This window comes from Gobio gobio (genome assembly GCF_949357685.1).
Source record: "Gobio gobio genome assembly, chromosome: 18".
Lineage (NCBI taxonomy): Eukaryota > Metazoa > Chordata > Actinopteri > Cypriniformes > Gobionidae > Gobio > Gobio gobio.
Window position 1 is genome coordinate 33298526 of NC_137111.1, and position 17429 is coordinate 33315954.

Consider the following 17429-nt stretch of genomic DNA (forward strand, 5'->3'; position numbering starts at 1 on the left):
TTACAGATTTAACTTAAATTTACAATAAAACAACAAATAACATATAACTGATATGTTAATATAACAGCCTATACTAATATCTGTTTTGTACCTAATACACGGACACCCACCAAAAACAGATAGTGATGAAAAAGTCACATGATAAATCAAAGATCATCACAAGCAGCTTTTCCACAAGCTGAGAAGGTAAATGCTAATATATAAAAGGAGCAGCGTGTCATTCACTCAAATACAAAACATCATCAACACATGACACTAAAGTAAAGCAACATTAATTTAACAACATTAGATGTCCATAACGGATTAGAAAAAACTACGAAGAAACCTAGTTATACATCATCTCATGCATAAAGGCTAATTCTGGGAATGTCAATTTATTTATTTTTTTCACTGTATCTTTTTTACTTACAAAAACTGTAAATTTAACAGTATTTTATGTAAGGTTAGATGTATTACAGTTATTCATTGTAAATATTAGGTAAACTTACTGTTAACCAATTAACAGGTTTTTATTGTCGCATTTTTATAGTCTTTTATCATTAAAATCGCAATAATTTAGTGTACAACAATGCGATTCATACAGAAATGTAATATTTTTTAAGTAAAAAGTAAGCATCATCGGTGGGGTGAAAGTAGATTGAAACAAGATTGTACAAGTTTATCTTAATAAGCCGGCAAAACATAAAATCGTTATGAATTTTCCATTAGTGTGTTGTGTAGCACCTATTTTCATTCAGAAATTGAAAACATGTTCATATGTGTATGTATGTATGTATGTATGTATGTATGTATGTATGTATGTATGTATATATATATATATATGTATGTGTATATATATATATATATATATATATATATATATATATATATATATATATATATATATATATATATATATATATATAAACAATACTCAAGTTATCTGCATGAAATGCGTTTTGGAATGGATTTTTGAATAACTCAGCAGACCCTTGTACAGCACCCCTAAAAATGCGCCTAAAGCTTGAAAACAGAAAACGCAGACCTTTTGCGGTCACATTGCAAATATGAAACAGACAGTCAAGGAAATCCTGCTCTTTTCCATAACTCCTGAAACCTTCCAAACATGGGACAAAGGGCATGTGTTGATAAGGTGGATATTATTAACCACTTGGGAAAAAATGAACTTTTTAAATCTCTTGGGTTTTATAAATACATGAAAACTAGAGCCTCGATACACAGGTGGTTGAGATCACCATGTCTTGCATTGTTCACCTGTGTACACAGGCACTTGAATAGACCTCATTCCACATTGTCCACCATTCATACAGCTTCAATAGAAGTTAGCAATCCCTGAATCACTTACTCATAATTTAATAAAAGATCAAAGGCTCTTTTTAACCAGACCACAATTAAACATGTTATTCATATTCTATACTATACTTAAATTCATTCATCTGTAGGATCAGTTTACTTGTGTCCAGATTTGAGTTGGTCTTTATACATGAAGATAAAATAACATTTATTCTAATCCTTCTAAAGAGGTGGATTTACTCACCCTGACACACTAAGATTACATCATTATTTAAAATTGAAAAATTTGTAAATTTGATCAAAGCTAAAAAGTCATTTTATCAGGTATCAAGGAGCCAAAACAAAAACAAACAACTGATAATCGTTGGTTCTCTTATCTGATGCCCAGAGGTGTGGCTGCATTTCTTGGCATTCACCCACACTCTGTTCTGGGGGTGTTAATCTGGTTTAAATATGCTTAAGTAAATGGAGACTGGAATGGATTACTGTATATAACATCAAATGCCTATTGAATATAAAAGGTTGAGGTAATCACTTTGTAGTATTTCAAATCAAATCTGAGAGGCATTGACATGGAAACATCATTCAGCAGAGCTGTAGCTATTTTAGTCTTAGATCTTAAAGTATTTTGGGCTGTTCATTGTTGCTCGATTCATTTTTGTTTCAAGTTTGTCCTGTTGACCATTGTTCAACAGCAGCAAATTTTCAATGTCGTGATTGAGCAAGGTTTAGATTTACAGCAGACAGCATTTCCTTTGGGGTCTAAAAACATTACACTGCAGACAACTGTAGATAATCAGCCTAAGGAAATGGTGGGCAGTGTTATCACAGGATGGCCATGGTTAAATTGCATTAAGGGAGCTAAACCAATTCATGGTCACAAAGTTGAACAAAGTTTCAACTCAAATCAATCAAAACATGAGATCTATCATTTGAATAGAACGTTAATTATTTATAAGTTAATATGTATGAGTTATTTCAATCTTTATTGCACAGTTTTCATGCTCAAAACCAATACACTTTGTCCCAGCATGTAACATGATCCGGCACTGAGTACTTTTCTCTTGATCTCCATTGTCTGATAATTGAAAATGGCTGAGGCTAATTAAATTGTGGACACAGCACAAAAACAGGAAGAAAAATTGTAAAATAAATAAACCGTCTGGTTTCACAGGTCACAGCTCTGTTATGCAGGGGGGATTTAGAAAAGCAATACCAAAAAACAATACAATAACATTCAGATTATCTGAGGAATTAATGTAGGTATAGGGGACATTTCACCCCAAAAATAAAAAGTCTATCAACATTTACTCACCCTCATATCATTCCAAACCTGTACCACTTTCTTCCTTCTGCTGAGCACAAAAGATGACATGAGGGTGAGTAAATGGTGACAGATTTTCATTTTTGGTTGAACTATCCCTTTAAGTATGTGAAGGGAACTGAGCTTCTTCTTTTGTCCTGTTTTAATGGGACGACCTACAGGAGTGCAGTGAGTAAAATGTAGTAATCACCAAAAGTACCTTCAAAACCTTGTGAATGCAGCTCATTTGCTTGGCGAGCATCCCAGTGACGGCTTCATTGCTGTTTTTTTTTTTTTTTTAGAAAACCTGTCCACACCCCATTCTCATCAAATGGCTAGTGCAGTAATGCACTCAGACTAAAGTCCCCATTTATACAGCTCCGATAATAAAAGTGTCCATTCTGTGACTAATCTATGTTACTAGTCCTAAATCTCACTGGTCAGGTTGGGAAATCGTTTTAATAAGGTGTTGGCTTCCTTAGGCAAAAGTCGACCCTGAGTTCCCTGCTGTCCTTTGGCTTTGCTCTGCGCCTGTAAAAAGCGAAATTAGGAAACAATGTTAAATTAAAATAACTATTGCGTGCATTTAATTACTATTCCTCCTCAAAGGCTTTAAGAGAAGTCATTCTAGCCAGTTTTCAAGTTGTAGAGGGAGATGCTAGATTAAATATTTATCTCGCTAGATGTGTGAGGATGCACGGAAAAAACACGGAAACAAGCAAGGTACTAAAAGTCTAGCAGGAAACTGCACAGCAAACTGGGAAGCGTGTTCGTCATAACGAGGAAATGGCAGAGAAAATCTGGCTCTTCATTAATCCTAATTAGCCCTTCTCATATATTCATCAAAGCCATGTTAATTAAGGCCATTCAATTGCTGTCAGCTATCAGTAGGGTGTTTCACAGAGGATTTCCTGAGGATTGTGAGTTGCACGCCTGTAATACCTTTTCAACACATGTGTAGAAGCCTGAGACTTCTTTAGAGCAAAGTGCATTGTTAAAGTCGTTCAGTTTCCAGCAAGCCATCAGCAAAGTCATCTCCGTGACACAGGTGGCTTCTGTAACAAAGAGTGTGAAACACCATGTGAAGGTTTAGAAAAACAACGCATTACAACAAACCTTCGATGTTGCCTAAAAAAAAAGCAAACTAGCAACATTTGTATTTCCTGTCCCCTTTAGGAAAGCAAAAATATTTTTAGTGCAGGCATGTCATTTTAGTTTAGCCAATCAGATAATGTTACTTTTAATATGGAGACTGCGTGAGAGTTACTTAATAATGTTCTTAAAAATGGCTAAATGTATCTAGAAGCTTAAACAGATTGAAATAATACCGGTAAATGGATGTTGTGTATATATTTTTTTATATTTGAAGATGAACATTTACTGGACTGAACATTTATTTCTCAATCACCATAATACTATATTGCATTGTTTTGCCCCACAATTAAAACTACTGGGCTTATATCATAAAACTAAGCTATCAATATCACTAAGACATACTATTATGAAATATAGAGTAACAACTGATATTTATATGCATTTTAAGAAAGTAGTCTGCTACACTGCTATCAAAATATAATTGACTTGCATTACAAGCTATCAAAATTGAATACTACTCTTTGGCCATATAATACAATATGCACCAAATTTCACTGTTTCCCCCTCTTTTTTTTGCCCAGTTTGGGCTTTGGAATAATACATTTTATTAATAATACATCTTTAAATGTGTGCTCCATATTCTCACTACATCATACTATGCAGGGCATGAAAGCCTGATGTATCAAATATGATACAAGACGTAGTTGTAAATCATATGCACAATTACTTTAGATTTTCTTGTATATTTTGTAGAAAGGATAAATGCCTTCCATTTTAAAAATAGATGATTATTATTATTTCATGTCAGGCTTTACAGGGAAACTTTTACACTGTATTTAAAAGTATTATTCACTACATTTCACAAATATCCTAGACAGATTCAACACTTCGACAAAGGATAATTGAATAATTTACATATGCAAGAGAATAAACAAAACGTGACGTAATTTCGATCTACCGCAGAAGAGGCTAGTCATATCTGTTTATTGCACATCCATTGAATCAGTAAGCGACTTACAGACATCTAAGAGTTTATGTTCAATTTTGTTGATATATATAATAATGTTAAAATATGTTAAATGAAGAAGTCCTTGCCTCCTTTCTTCGGCTTGCGGTTAGCGACTTCATTCTTGAGCGCCAAAGGTTTGACAGCTTTCATTGCAGGTTTACCATTCTGCCTGCTCAACAGTCTCGCAACCTTCTCTTGAATCGCAGATCCACTCATGGCCTTTCTATAATGTCTCCTCTCGAGACGTTTAAAAAATTCAATTCAAAATAAGAGAGAAACGTGGTCTAGTCTAACAATATAATATTACTAATGACAAGACTCATGTCATTGCCGACTCATATGTAAGTCGCCATTTTGTGTCGGAAAGCGTTCTCGACTTGTTTTCATGGTTACCGCTGCTGACACTGTCGTAAAAGTATCGTGAGTTGTTTCTTTTCATGCCATGGCTCTCATACAACCACAACATTATTGGAAGCGCATACATTTGTCAATCGCCATAAAAATGGAATTTGAAATTCAACCGATGAATTGAATGAGAACCAATTCTAAAATGTGCCCACATCCAATGCAAACTTAAGGATCAACTCATTTACCTTTTAACAAGAACTGGACATGTGCTTAATTGTAAACATCAGGACAGGATGCCTTTAGGTGATGCAGGTTTTCCAATAAAAGTTTTACTCAGGACATAATTACACACTTATGACACAGCAGGGTCCTGTGAGAGTGCAAGACAAGCCAGAACAAACTAGGTTTTTACTTTTAAAGCAGCACTAGGTAACTTTTCAACCTTTATAATATATTTTCAAACCTCTTGTGATGATACATCGACTTACAATAGGTTGAATGACACGTCTGCCTCAGCCTGGCAGAGTCTGTATCGTTTTTAATCGTACTTTTAAACTTCGAGTTTCGGGTAGTAACCCGAGAAAAAAAAGAACTACAAAATTCGACTGCTTTACGGCATATACGTCACTTCCACCACCACCCCCACTTCCTTAAATTCGGACGTGCGAGCCAAACTATTATTTGTTTGCCGAATGTTATAGTCATGGCCAGTGTTGGGGAAAGTTACTTTGAAAAGTAATGCATTACAATATTGCGTTACTCACTTAAAAAGTAACTAATTGAGTTACTTAGTTACTTTTTAAGAAAAGTAATGCGTTACGTTACTTTTGCGTTACTTTTTCTCACCTGGGCTGGGATTGATTTTGTAAAAAAGTTATATTTTTGTTCAACGGTAAAGACCTCTTCATACCAAAATTGAAATAATAAGCTCCAGGCTGAGGTAAAAATGCAAATTGACGCATGACCAGTAGAGGGCGCAGCTCTGGATAATGGTAGAATAGGATGCAGGAGAAAAAAGTTTTACCAATAAAAACAAAAAATGGTCAACAAAGGTCAACAGCAAGACATTGGTAAATTAAATATAAAGGAAGATTAAATGCATAAAATAGGTTGTTTTATTTAACATTTAGTTATTGGAGGTTTGCATAGTACTCTGATTTTGCATTTGACTGATTTTATTCATTTTGAGGAGTACAGAATCTTTATTGTGCAAGTGAGATAAATAAATGCTCACATTTAGTCTAGAACTACAATAACCCTCATGTTCACACACACACCTCTGCACTTATTTTTCTCAACATGGGGGCAGGAGAGCTGTCAGTCAAATTAACGTGAAAAAGTAACTTGCGTTACTTTTTAAAAAAAGTAACTCAGATATTTTGTTGTAAATTTGAAAAGTAATGCGTTACTTTACTAGTTACTTGGAAAAAGTAATATTATTACGTAACTCAAGTTACTTGTAATGCGTTACCCCCAACACTGGTCATGGCCGAAGCAGCACAGAAAAATAAGAAAGCAAAGGTTTTGTCGGAGGAAAGCAAAAAAAGGAAACGAGAAAGTGATCGGATTAAAGGCAGGACGAGGATCAACATTGGGCAGCGTTTGCTCGTTGGCGTGAGCTGAAGGAGGAGGGGCTACATTCTTGCAAGTAAATACATATGATAAGACGTACAAAATCATATTTTAGGATACCTAACATGTCTGTGATATTGGTTTATTTGTCTTGCCTCAAGCTATAATGCAAATCGATTTTTCACATTTGCAGATTCATCTATGGTAGCTTGATATTATAATATCGACAATATATGGTGATTCCTACCACTCAAACATTGAATTGAAGTATCATATAGATTCTGTAAAACGGGACCCAATAGACTAGGCTACTATAATGACGCTGGCTTATAAACGTGAGCATCGCGATCATTTGGCGTTTGAAAAAAATAAAACCCATGAAATGATATTCATATGACATGCTGAAACATATGCCACTGTACCTGGGATGAAGACATTTCACACGCGACGCAAGCAGAACACCTGCATGTGAACTCCATAGACAGGTGAACTCCTCCTGCAGTGTTCAGGGCTATCATAGTTGTCATGTCAATAAATGCACGTGCGATGCATCCCCTGATGTATAATGACAGTTTACGACAGTAGTAGAGGACAATACTGTTTCCCGAGAGCAAAAACTACCTAGTGCTGCTTTAAAGGACTAAGATAAAACCCAGTTTCTTAATATAGCCTAACAATATTTATATCCTTACATTGCCATGCTCTAATCAACTATTAAATCAATTTCAAATATGTATATAAAAAAATCTATTGAAGACGAATCAGAGATTTCCTTTCATGCCCTGAAAACAGGGCATAGCCTACAGATTAGATTTTAAGCTGATTCAGAAACATTTTCTCATGGATTTGACCGAATGTAACACCACACAAATGCTTCCTGATCCTGTTAATTGCTGCTTACATGAAATTATGTTTTTTCACTCTAAATTGATGAGGCTTATCAAACAGAAACTCCCTTCATATGCAGATCATTTTTCACCTGTCTTTCCCCACCACGTTTCCGTCAGAGTACTTTAACAGCCGATGAACTCCAACTGATCCATGCATTCCATTAAATGGCAGCTTGTACTCAGATCTGTTCTGGTATTCTGACTGTGTCTCTGCTTGTTTGTAACAGGGCTACATACTCCTAGTTTTGAGCCAGCTGGAACAACTATCAGAGCCATAAACAGTAGTTATCACGATTTTTGCACTTGCTTAGATTGGGAAGTGTTCCTGGAATGTTCAGGACTGTTTATAAGTAAATTCCATTTCAGAATTTCATATTAGCAAAGTTTAAACTCCGTGGTAAGACACAAATCATGAGCTAAAGACAAGTTAAAACACAACATGTGGACTGTAGAAAATGAGGTATCATTTAACCTTTTTATTAAATCAAATTGAAGTGCAGTGCAAGTAAGTGTAGCTTCAAGCTGATTTCAGCCGTTGTGTTTTTTGCCTGTTTCGGTTTTTCATGTGCCAGCAGAATATGTTTACATGGACAATACCTAAGAAACAAAGACTGCCCCTCCCTGAACTCTGACCTCTCCTGCTCCTGTTTGCTTGACTGAGCTAAATTCAATGGCCTAAGTTTTTCCAAGGAAGTTTTTTTCTTTTTGGTGAGGTTGGGTTTTCTCTGCTCTCAATTATAAATCATTCCCCGAAACAATCTATTTCAAACTTCATTCAACAAACCTGACAAAGTAGCTTTTTTCTTATAGAACTAGAGCTTTCGAACTAGTTGGTTTTGTATCAGGACTGTCATTTGCTTTTTAAGGAAAATCCCTCTTCTCATAGAAAACATTAGTGAGTTAGTCTATAAATATAGAATTTTTTGCACCACCATGAAATACTTTTGTAAAGTCGAAAACATGGGGCCCTTTTAAAACTAAAAGGATCAATATGTGACCACATGAATCATTTTAAAATTTCTATTTGAATCTTTCTCTACTTTTCTCAACCAAGAATTCAATTTAACCATATTTGTCTCAAATGGCCATCTTTCCCTTCCTATTTTCCTCTTTGTAGTCAGCTGTGCTTGCCCAATGAGTTGCATATGCTGCACAAACATACCAGACCAACTAGAGGTCATGACATTCTCCTCCCTCATTGTTGCACTGAGTATTTGTGTCGGTACCTTACTGCTTGGTAAGGTGACCCTGTAACCTGTAAGAATGCAGCTAGATCTCCTTTGAAACCCTCTTTCACCACATGATCCCACCAAAATTCTTCACTACCACATTAGTTAAAACATTAGCGTGTTTGATTAATGACTCTGGTAGTAATATGTTAATCCAAGCCTACAAGTCAAATCATAGTAGGTGATAATGTAACGCATTGGCTCATGATATTCAGTCATTCTATGAAAAGAATAGCAACGGTTGATGTGGGATTCAAGCTACTGAAGTTTCTTGGCTATAATTTGATAATAATCCCTTGCTCTAATTTTAGAATGAGTTTAATGGTTGTCGGAGGCTATGTAACGTGATGTTAAGGAAGAATGGAAGGCTTAATATAATATCATTAAACTCTGTATAACTTACAGTCAGGGAAAAAGGACTTAACAAAGACTTTAAGGCTTAAGCTTTATGTGCCCATAGTGGAATGAAGCAAAGTTACAGTAAAAATATTTTGATTAAAAAACTGTGACCCACGTGTAATAGTTTACTAAATAAATCTGATAATGCATTTATCTGTCTTTCTCTGAATTATTTTCCGGTTTATTTTATATTCTCTCACTTAATGTGCCAGGTCCCTGTAACAGTTATGCTCAATTTTGGTTTCATTTTCATTGATATTTAGTTCCTGTTTTGCCTGCCTTAGTTATCTAGTTAGTTTTCCTTTGTTCTCAGTTTCCTGACACTAGTTTGTTATCATAGTTATTTAGTTCCTTCTGTTCATCATCTGACACTATCATTAGAAAATCTTCTAAGTTTAAAATATAGTTTTTGTTTTCTCATTTCCCATCGATGCTTCACACTCCAGTTCAGTTGTTGGTGGTAATGCAACGAAAGCTGGTCTGCCAACCGCCAATACATTTGAAAGAAGAAGTAGTTCATCGTCTGGTGTTGCTTGGTGTTGCAGACTGCTTCTACAAACATTTGTGAAAGAATGGGTCGCTCTCAGGAGCTCAGTGGATTCAAGTGTGGTACCGTGATAGGTTGCCACCTGTGCAATAAGTCCATTCGTGAAATTTCCTCACTATTAAATATTCCACGGTCAACTGTTAGTGGTATTATAACAAAGTGGAAGCAATTGGGAACAACAGCAACTCAGTAATGAAGTGGTAGGCCACGTAAAATCACAGAGCGGGGTCAGCACATGCTGAGACACACAGTAGTTGCCATCTTTCTGCAGAGTCAATAGCTACAGACCTCCAAACTTCATATGGCCTTCACATTAGCTCAAGAACAGTGCGTAGAGAGCTTCATGGAATGGGTTTCCATGGCAGAGCAGCAGCATCCAATCCTTACATCACTGAGTGCAATACAAAGCGTTGGATGTAGTGGTGTAAAGCACTGTGGACTCTAGAGCAGTGGAAACGTGTTCTCTGGAGTGACAAATCACGCTTCTCTGTCTGGCAATCTGATGGACAAGTCTGGGTTTGGCGGTTGCCAGGAGAACGGTACTTGCCTGACCGCATTGTGCCAAGTGTACAGTTTAGTGGAGGGGGGATTATGGTGTGGGGGGGGGGTATTTTTCAGGGGTTGGGCATGGCCCCTTAGCTCCAGTGAAAATGGTAACAGTTTGGGGATGGCCCCTTCCTGTTCCAACATGACTGTGCAGCAGTGCACAAAGCAAGATCCATAAAGACATGGAAGAGCGAGTTTGGTGTGGAGTAACATGACTGGCCTGCACAGAGTCCTGACCTCAACCCGATAGAATACCTTTGGGATGAATTAGAGTGGAGACTGCGAGCCAGGCCTTCTCGTCCAACATCAGTGCCTGACCTCACAAATGCGCTTCTAGAAGAATGATAAAAAATTCCCATAAACACACTCCTAAACCTTGTGGAAAGCCTTCCCAGAAGAGTTGAAGCTGTTATAGCTGCAAAGTGTGGACCAACTCCATATTAAACCCTACAGATTAAGAATGGGATGTCATTAAATTTCATGTGCATGTAAAGGCAGGCGTCCCAAAACTTTTGGCAATATACCGGTAGTGGAATAATATAATAGCTCTATTATTCATAATTTTATTTTCTTAGATAATGTGCCAGGTTCTACAAGCCTGCTGTTAATTCTTCATTTATTATCATCTAATTTTATATATTTATGCCCACTCTTTTTTAGTAAAATGGGTCTCATATCTTCTCCTTAAGTCTTTTATATTCAACGTTATGATAATGCGAGACGACCCTGGGGGAGTAGAAGCCCCCTGAGTGTATGAAGATGATGAATGTTTGATGAGATGTCATGGTGTGGGCCTTTTTCTCAGATGGCACATTATGTAGTGCCACAGACACGGGGGTTCTCATCCTGTAAAACACAGCCATGACACCCCATCTGCCATAAACAGGACATTCAGAGGCTCAGCACTCATTTGAATACTGAAAACTATGTGTAAATAGACACTGATATTGCTCAAATACACTACACAAAGAGGAATGCTTTGCATCTCTGAGTTATTAATTCAACTGTCTCTCTTGCAAATGCAGTTATTATTGTCCCTATATGATTCATTACTTTAATTATTCCCTGCATTTAATTTTACACTTGTACAGTAGACAGACTTTGTAAGAGGTGGCTGAGAAGATATTGAGGGTTTGTCCATGGGGAATAGACGAAAATGTCATAGGACAAAACAAAAGCGTGTCTGTGTTTGTAATAGAGAGAGAGAGAGAACCAGAAAGCAGAATAGAGACAGTCTGGTCTCTCTGAGGACTGTCTGGAATTGTGAATTGATTAATGCAAGGCTGATCCATTAGCTAATGAAGTCTGTCTGGTCAACAGAGCATTCTGTAGAGCAATTACTTCACCTCCGCCATGCATCTTTTGACTTTGTTCTTTCACAGTATTGCAAGGCTCTTGCATCAGTGGTATTATTTATTTGTTTTAACTGAATTATTTAATTATTGCTATTGGATATTATGGCCAATGGCCTATGTAATATGTTAGACTTTAAGGGCACTTCCATGTCTATGAGAAGAGAAAGCAGGTTGAAGCAAATGTGCTTATAAATGTGAAGTAAAATTGTTAAATGTTATTGCAATTTAAAATAATTGTTTTCTTTTTAGATATATTTTAAAATGTATTTTAATCCTTTGATGGCAAAGCTGAATATCGTGTCACATCACATGATCCTTCAGACATAATTTCAATATGAGGATTTGCTGCTCTAGAAACATTTATTATTATTATCAATGTTGAAAACAGTAATTCTTTAATGAATAGAAAGTTCAAAGGAACAGCATTTATTTGAAATAGAAAACTTTTGTCATTATAAATTATAAACGTCTTCATCGTCACCTTCATTTAATGTGTTCCTGCTGAATAAAATTTTCTTTAAAAAAAAAATCTTGCTGACTCTTAAATTTGAGTGGTGTCATATACTGTCAATATTGTCCTATGGAGATGTGTTGTTCTTGAACTGGCCGATAGTGGCTAAACAACACAAGATGTGAATGCCTCTACTCATGAATTTAGGTCAGAATGGATGTTTATAGTGACATTTGACTTTTTGCCCTAACCCTTGATCGCCTGACTCAGATTTATTAGTAGGAAAGGTTTCAGTAAGAGTGTCAGTAGACCCTTTGTTTAAGCAGATGTGAACCTTATTTTCTGCTGTCATGTTTTGTCTGTTTGGTTTGGGGTTAGAGGGCGATATAAGAGCAATTTCAAATCATTCACTGGGCACAAACATTTTGACACTAATGATATTCCAGTGCATTGAATACCAACATCATGAGGCCCTGAGTTTCAGCTATGCATGTTTTAGTGAAATAATAATAATTTATCAAATATATGCTATATATAATGTTATAAATATACTTTTTAATCATTTAAAACACATATTATGTTGTATCTTAAAGCAGGGGTTTTCAAACTTTATGATGCCAAGGACCCCCAAATTTGATGAACCTTTTATGAGGGACCCCCTTCCTAAAATCCATCTATATATTTTTTTTATGTATCGAAAAAAACATTTAAACTGTTAGATAAATAGTGTGACATTATAAATACAACATATTGTTTCCAAAATTAAATTGGCTATACTTAATGTTGGAAGTCTAAACCTGAAGAACAATTTAAATTAAAAAATAAGCAACTTTCACAATAATTGTGTAAGCAGCTTTACTTACATACTACTGCGTTAAGATTAAGAATACTGCCTTACAACCCGAGTGAGCAAGACAAAGGGGAATATAGGGAGAAAAACTCTCTAGTCTAGAAAGATACAAAGCAATTCTGGAAAGTATGTATACGGCAAGAAAGATGAGAAACAGAACTTTTTAAATTGGACCCCAGTTTTAAAACCCCTGTCTTAAAGCACATTAAAAACACCACATAGAGATATAAACAATATAAAAAAAACTTGATTTTCACCACAGGGGGTCTTTTATTCTTAAATGAATCAGCCATTTGAATGAATCGATGATGACTCACTAGCTGTGTCTCATTTCCTCCAGAGGTCGCATTCGAAGGCTGCATGCGTCATCAAGGCTGTCTCATTTCAGAAAAGTAAGTAGGACACTCCGAATGTGACCTTCAAATGCGTCCTTCTTTCATAGGAATTCGGAGTGTGCGTGAGGTGTATCCTTCGCTGCTGCAGATAACCCACAATTCTTTGCGTTGCCATTAACAACCGTCATGTTTTTTAAATATTATTTGAAAAAATGCTGACGCTGGCAGATATACATGCGAGCGAAGGTGTGGTGTTTAAATTTAAATAGTTACAAGCTTGTTTTAGATTTTTAGCTGTATTACCTCAAATAGATAGTTGTGGTAAACAGTATTACAAGTGTTTGGTGATTTTTAAACGTTTAGAACAGTACTTTGCTGTCAAGGCATTTCATAGTCATTTTCAAGTTATAAATGATTTTCATTCATATAACTGGTGTGAGAGTGCTGTGAACTTGTTGGCATAGCAACGTGATACTTCCTGCCTGTGTGTCCTAAGAAGGACGCCCCGTTTAAATTCTGATTAAGGACACTCCGTATACCGCATCCTTCACATGATGTGTCCTCCGGAGGACGCAGCCTTCGAAATTAAATTAAATGAGACACAGCTACTTATTAAAACAGGGACTTGCTGCCACCTACTGGGGGTTTTAGAACAATTAATATCTATTTAAAACTCATTAATCTCATAGCAGTATTTATGTAATTTTAACTGCATTCATGCCACCGCTCTGAGCTGGATTAAACAGTCTGTGTAAATAGTATAAGTGCCACTTCAGATGCAGTTTCTTAAAAAAAGTGTTAGTTAAATATATTTATTAACAATAGCTTGTTAAAATACTGTATTTTATTATTTAATTTGCATTATCTTGCAGCTTTTGTCATTATTTTATTGTTGCTGACAGAGTTAGAAAAAAACAGTGACTGTATTTGCATCAAAGCCTTCAGTTGACAGTTTCTATAGATGTCTATTTTGTGAACGAATGAATGCATGAATGAATGGTGTTGGTTCCTCTTTATTTTTATTTATTGTTATATTATTATTATTATTATTTATTTATTTTTTGCAAAAATACATGAACAACAAATTAATAAATGTTTTATTGGATAAAATTGTGTGTACTTGCTAAATTGGTTAATGCCACTTAACAGAAGGTTATAAACAGTTCTTATAAACAGCAATCTGCATTTTTATAATTCTGTGGTGAATGTTTTATGATCAGCCGTATATATGTGTCCTTATCAGGCAAAACATTGATATGTTTACAAGTTTACATGCACTTTTAGTGAAATTACAGAAAAACATACAATTGTAAATAGTTGCATTAGGCTACAAGTAAAACTACTGAACTATTTTTAAAACTAAAAATACAAATTTCTGCTTAACATTTTTGCTATCATGTGGAATCAAACATTTATTTTGAACGAACAGCTAGTGCGACTCTAACAGTGTTATTTTAAGAGACATTTGTATCCTTCAATAATTGTAATTTGTTTTTGATTATTTGTATTGACTATTTTGATTATTGTTACACTATAAGACCAAAACAAACTTGCGGTGGTGATGATGATGATGTCATATTCAATTCCATTTTTTTCCAATTCACATTTATTTGTAGGCTATAGTGCTTTTCACAATACATATTGTCCCAAAGCAGCTTTAAAGAAAATACATGTGTCTGCATTACAATTTAGAGTGATTTGTTATTAGAGGAGACTGTGTCCAAGTTATGGATTTCAGAAAATATACAATCACAGTTAGCTAACAATGTATTAATAAACAATGTAATCATTTAAAGGGTTAGTTCACCCAGAAAATGAAAATAATGTAATTTATTACTCACCCTCATGCCGTTCCACACCCGTAAGACCTCCGTTCATCTTTGGAACACAAATTAAGATATTTTTGTTGAAATCCGGAGTGTTGAATCATGAACTGCCAAACTGCTGAAATAACGTGACTTTGGCGCTAACTGCTGATTCGATACGCTCCCAAGCTTCATGCAACAGTGTTTTAAAATCGGTTATCACTGTGAAGGGTCAAGGGTCAAGCCAAACATCACTTGTCTCTTCATCAGACACATATCCTTCAAGAATGATTTTATGTTCAATATTAAAATAAGAATTAATGATAATCAAGTTATAACAGTGTCCTACATTTGATAAATCAGTTCTCTATATTCAAGGAGTGATTTAGGATATTGTAGTGTTTTAGTTGCTGTGTGCTTTTGAATCCAGACTTTGAGGCATCTTTTCTGTGACCTCCGAGGTCATTGAGGATTAATCTGGGCCTGGGCGACATCAAGTCTACGCATTTTTAGTGATATATGCTCCTATCTGTCTACGTGTGGAAAGTTGCTTACATTGCATGTTGTTAGAACAAATCAGAATCATTCCACATGGCAGTAATGACGTGTCTAGACCTTGAAAACCGTATAACTGTTCAGAAAATTGTATGTACGTTAGACGGAGGCGGGGAGACTGTTGGAGGGAGTGCGGCCTACGAACTCCCCTTGAGCTGGCTTCTGCTGATGAAACTGCAAACTATTCTTCAGTAAAATTTTCTTTAATTAATCTGACTCCTGACTCCTGGTCTTCATTTTTCATTACTGGTCCTGGGTCCTAAGCTGTTACCCCAACAACTGTATAAGTCGTTATTTAGTTTTTTTGGCGAACCAAAAATATTCTCGTCGCTTTATAATATTAATATTGAACCACTGTACTCACATGAATTTATTTAAATATGTTTTTAGTACATTAATGGATCTTGAGAGAGGAAATGTCATTGCTGGCTATGCAGGCCTCACTGAGCCTTCGGATTTCAACAAAAATATCTTAATTTGTGTTCCGAAGATGAACGGAGGTCTTACGGGTGTGGAACGGTATGATGGTGAGTTATAAATTATATTACTTTAATTTTTGGGTGAACTAACCCTTTCAGGCAGAAAAAACTGGCTCATTGAAGTAAAGAATACATGTTGTTAACAATGATTAGGGTATAGACTGGAGTAATCAGGGTTCCAAACAGATTTTCCTTTTCAAAATTCCATACTTCAAATTTCAGCAGTTTGGCGGTTTGACACGCGATCCGAATCATCATTCGGCTCAGTGATTCATAACGCTTCGAAGCTTCATGATGCTTTGTTTTGAAATTGTCATCACTATGTAAGTCGTTATTTAGGGTTTTTTTGCGCACAAAAACTATTGTCGCTGATTCATAAAGTTATTTTAGAACCACTGTAGTGAGATGGACTTTGTAACGACGTCTTTAGTACCTTTTAAGGGTCTTGAGAGTGAACGGTGCCATTGTGCCAATGGAGGCCTTTCAGAGGCATCAGATTTCAACTAAAATATCTTAATTTCTGTTCCGAAGATGAACGGAGGTCTGACGGGTGTCGAACGACATGAGGGTAAGTAATTAATGACAGAATTTTCATTTTTGGGTGAAGTAACCCTTTAAGGTTTTCTTTCAATTTAAAACATTAAACAATATGTGTAAACAAAAAATATATGCCTAAAGAACAAAAGCATTATAAGCTCAAGCAGCGCGCAAAAAAAACGCTAATTAAAAAAAAAAACGAAGAGAGCACGCCAGTTATCATGCAGAACGTACATATACACTCGAGTCGGAATATGGTTATCGTGTTTATATTGTTTCACATTTTCATGTTGAGAAAAACAATAATATCATGTGGATGATGATATTCTTGGGTGAGAGAACGCGCTCCGCTGAAAGACGTTGCAGAGACACAAAGATAGCGGTGTTAAGTGAAGTTTCTAATAGCACTTTGTGTTTTCTGTTATTTCACTAATTCCATTCAAAAAGTGAAACTTGTATATTATATTCATTCATTACACACAGACTGATATATTTCAAATGTTTATTTCTTTTAATTTTGGTGATTATAACTGACAACTAAGGAAAATCCCAAATTCATTATCTCAGAAAATTAGAATATTTAACTTAAGACCAATAAAAAGAAAGTTTTTTTTTTAGAAATCTTGGCCAACTGAAAAGTATGAGCATGTACAGCACTCAATACTTAGTTGGGGCTCCTTTTGCCTGAATTACTGCAGCAATGCGGCGTGGCATGGAGTTGATCAGTCTATCTATCTATCTATCTATCTATCTATCTATCTATCTATCTATCTATCTATCTATCTATCTATCTATCTATCTATCTATCTATCTATCTATCTATCTATCTAT

At 35.6% G+C, this 17429-nt stretch overlaps 1 protein-coding gene across 3 annotated transcripts; it reads right to left on the reverse strand.

The window, feature by feature from the left end:
• Window positions 1-953: 953 nt before the first annotated feature.
• chchd1 (coiled-coil-helix-coiled-coil-helix domain containing 1) lies at window positions 954-5109 on the reverse strand. Of its 3 annotated transcripts, none has more exons than XR_013818415.1 (4): window positions 4787-5065; window positions 3539-3651; window positions 2808-3127; window positions 2228-2609 (listed from the first exon to the last, which is right to left on the reverse strand). XR_013818415.1 is itself a non-coding variant. In XM_079842576.1 (3 exons), exons 1-3 carry the CDS (start codon window positions 4914-4916, stop codon window positions 3023-3025), a joined length of 348 nt encoding a protein of 115 aa, XP_079698702.1. In that variant the 5' UTR covers window positions 4917-5109; the 3' UTR covers window positions 954-3022. The 3 variants fall into 3 exon arrangements, 1 of the variants encoding a protein (XP_079698702.1); XR_013818416.1 differs by having other exon boundaries at window positions 2228-2603; window positions 2914-3127; window positions 4787-5063; XM_079842576.1 differs by having other exon boundaries at window positions 954-3127; window positions 4787-5109.
• Window positions 5110-17429: the final 12320 nt, after the last annotated feature.